This window comes from Sphaeroforma arctica (assembly GCF_001186125.1).
Source record: "Sphaeroforma arctica JP610 unplaced genomic scaffold supercont1.8081, whole genome shotgun sequence".
Lineage (NCBI taxonomy): Eukaryota > Ichthyosporea > Ichthyophonida > Sphaeroforma > Sphaeroforma arctica.
In genome coordinates, this window is record NW_014032477.1 from 1 (window position 1) to 1008 (window position 1008).

The window sequence follows — 1008 nt, forward strand, 5'->3', positions numbered from 1 at the left end:
TGTGTATGCGTGTATGTGTGTGTGTACATACCGTTGCGTGGCTGAGTATTATCTTTGTGTCGGGTGTGGCTCTAGGGCTGTCTTCGTCATCGCGTGCTACCTCAGACGTGTAGCGTCGTAAGCCATTGCGTTTAGGCAGCTGTGTGATAGTGATGAAGAGCCGTGTGGTTAGTCACGGCAGAGGTAAACGTTATGTTCGAGCGATGTTTAATCTAGGCCAGTCACGTGATACAAATAGTTCAAACGGAATTAGTACGCACAAGAAGGCTCAGATCACAGCCAATCCAACCGATGACGGATGAATGTTCATGTTTTAAGTGCGAACCCCCTACACATAGGTTACATTCACACACACACACACACAACTGTTTATGAGCTACGCATGCATATACGTTACATTCATACACTATCAGCTATGCTATGAATGAGCCACACATACATAGGTTACATTCACACACACACACACACAACTGTTTATGAGCTACACGCGCAAATACGCTACATTCACACACTATCAGCTATGCTATGAATGAGTCGCACATACATACGTTACATCCTTAGACTATCAGCTAAGCTATACCTTGCAGGCCGAGGGAATGGGCGTGTCTTGGAGAGCGTCGTCGAAGAACTCCAGCATGGTCTTCCATTGGTAGGGATTGACTGTGATCTCAATAGCTCGCACATGCACCCAGCACGTGGGGGCGGGCAGCATGGGGGACCACGTGCCTATGCAAGCACACCACAGCACCAGAATAAACCAAGGCAACAGGCGGAAACGTTATATACGGTGCAAACAAAACAATGCAACAACAGACAGCAAGTGTACTATATATGCAAGTACCTGTGCACATAAGGAATACAGGTGAGAATGCGTATAGGCTGTGTACAAAGTGTCTGTGCCGATTTAACAGACAAAGATTTTGAAGTAACCTCATAACTCTGCACAAGATTAAAAGGGCATTGGATTAAGTGTCCCAGGCCTATTCAATTACATACTACGCATTCAAA

General features: G+C 45.8%; 1 protein-coding gene across 1 annotated transcript; it reads right to left on the reverse strand.

Moving 5' to 3' along the window:
* Positions 1-31: 31 nt before the first annotated feature.
* Positions 32-712, reverse strand: SARC_16439 (hypothetical protein; the record flags this gene model as incomplete). The annotated part of the gene is made up of 2 exons (XM_014289455.1): positions 32-139; positions 581-712. Coding segments are annotated over 2 exons (240 nt in total), but the record flags the coding sequence as incomplete, so codon positions are not given.
* Between the last annotated feature and the right edge of the window lie 296 nt (positions 713-1008).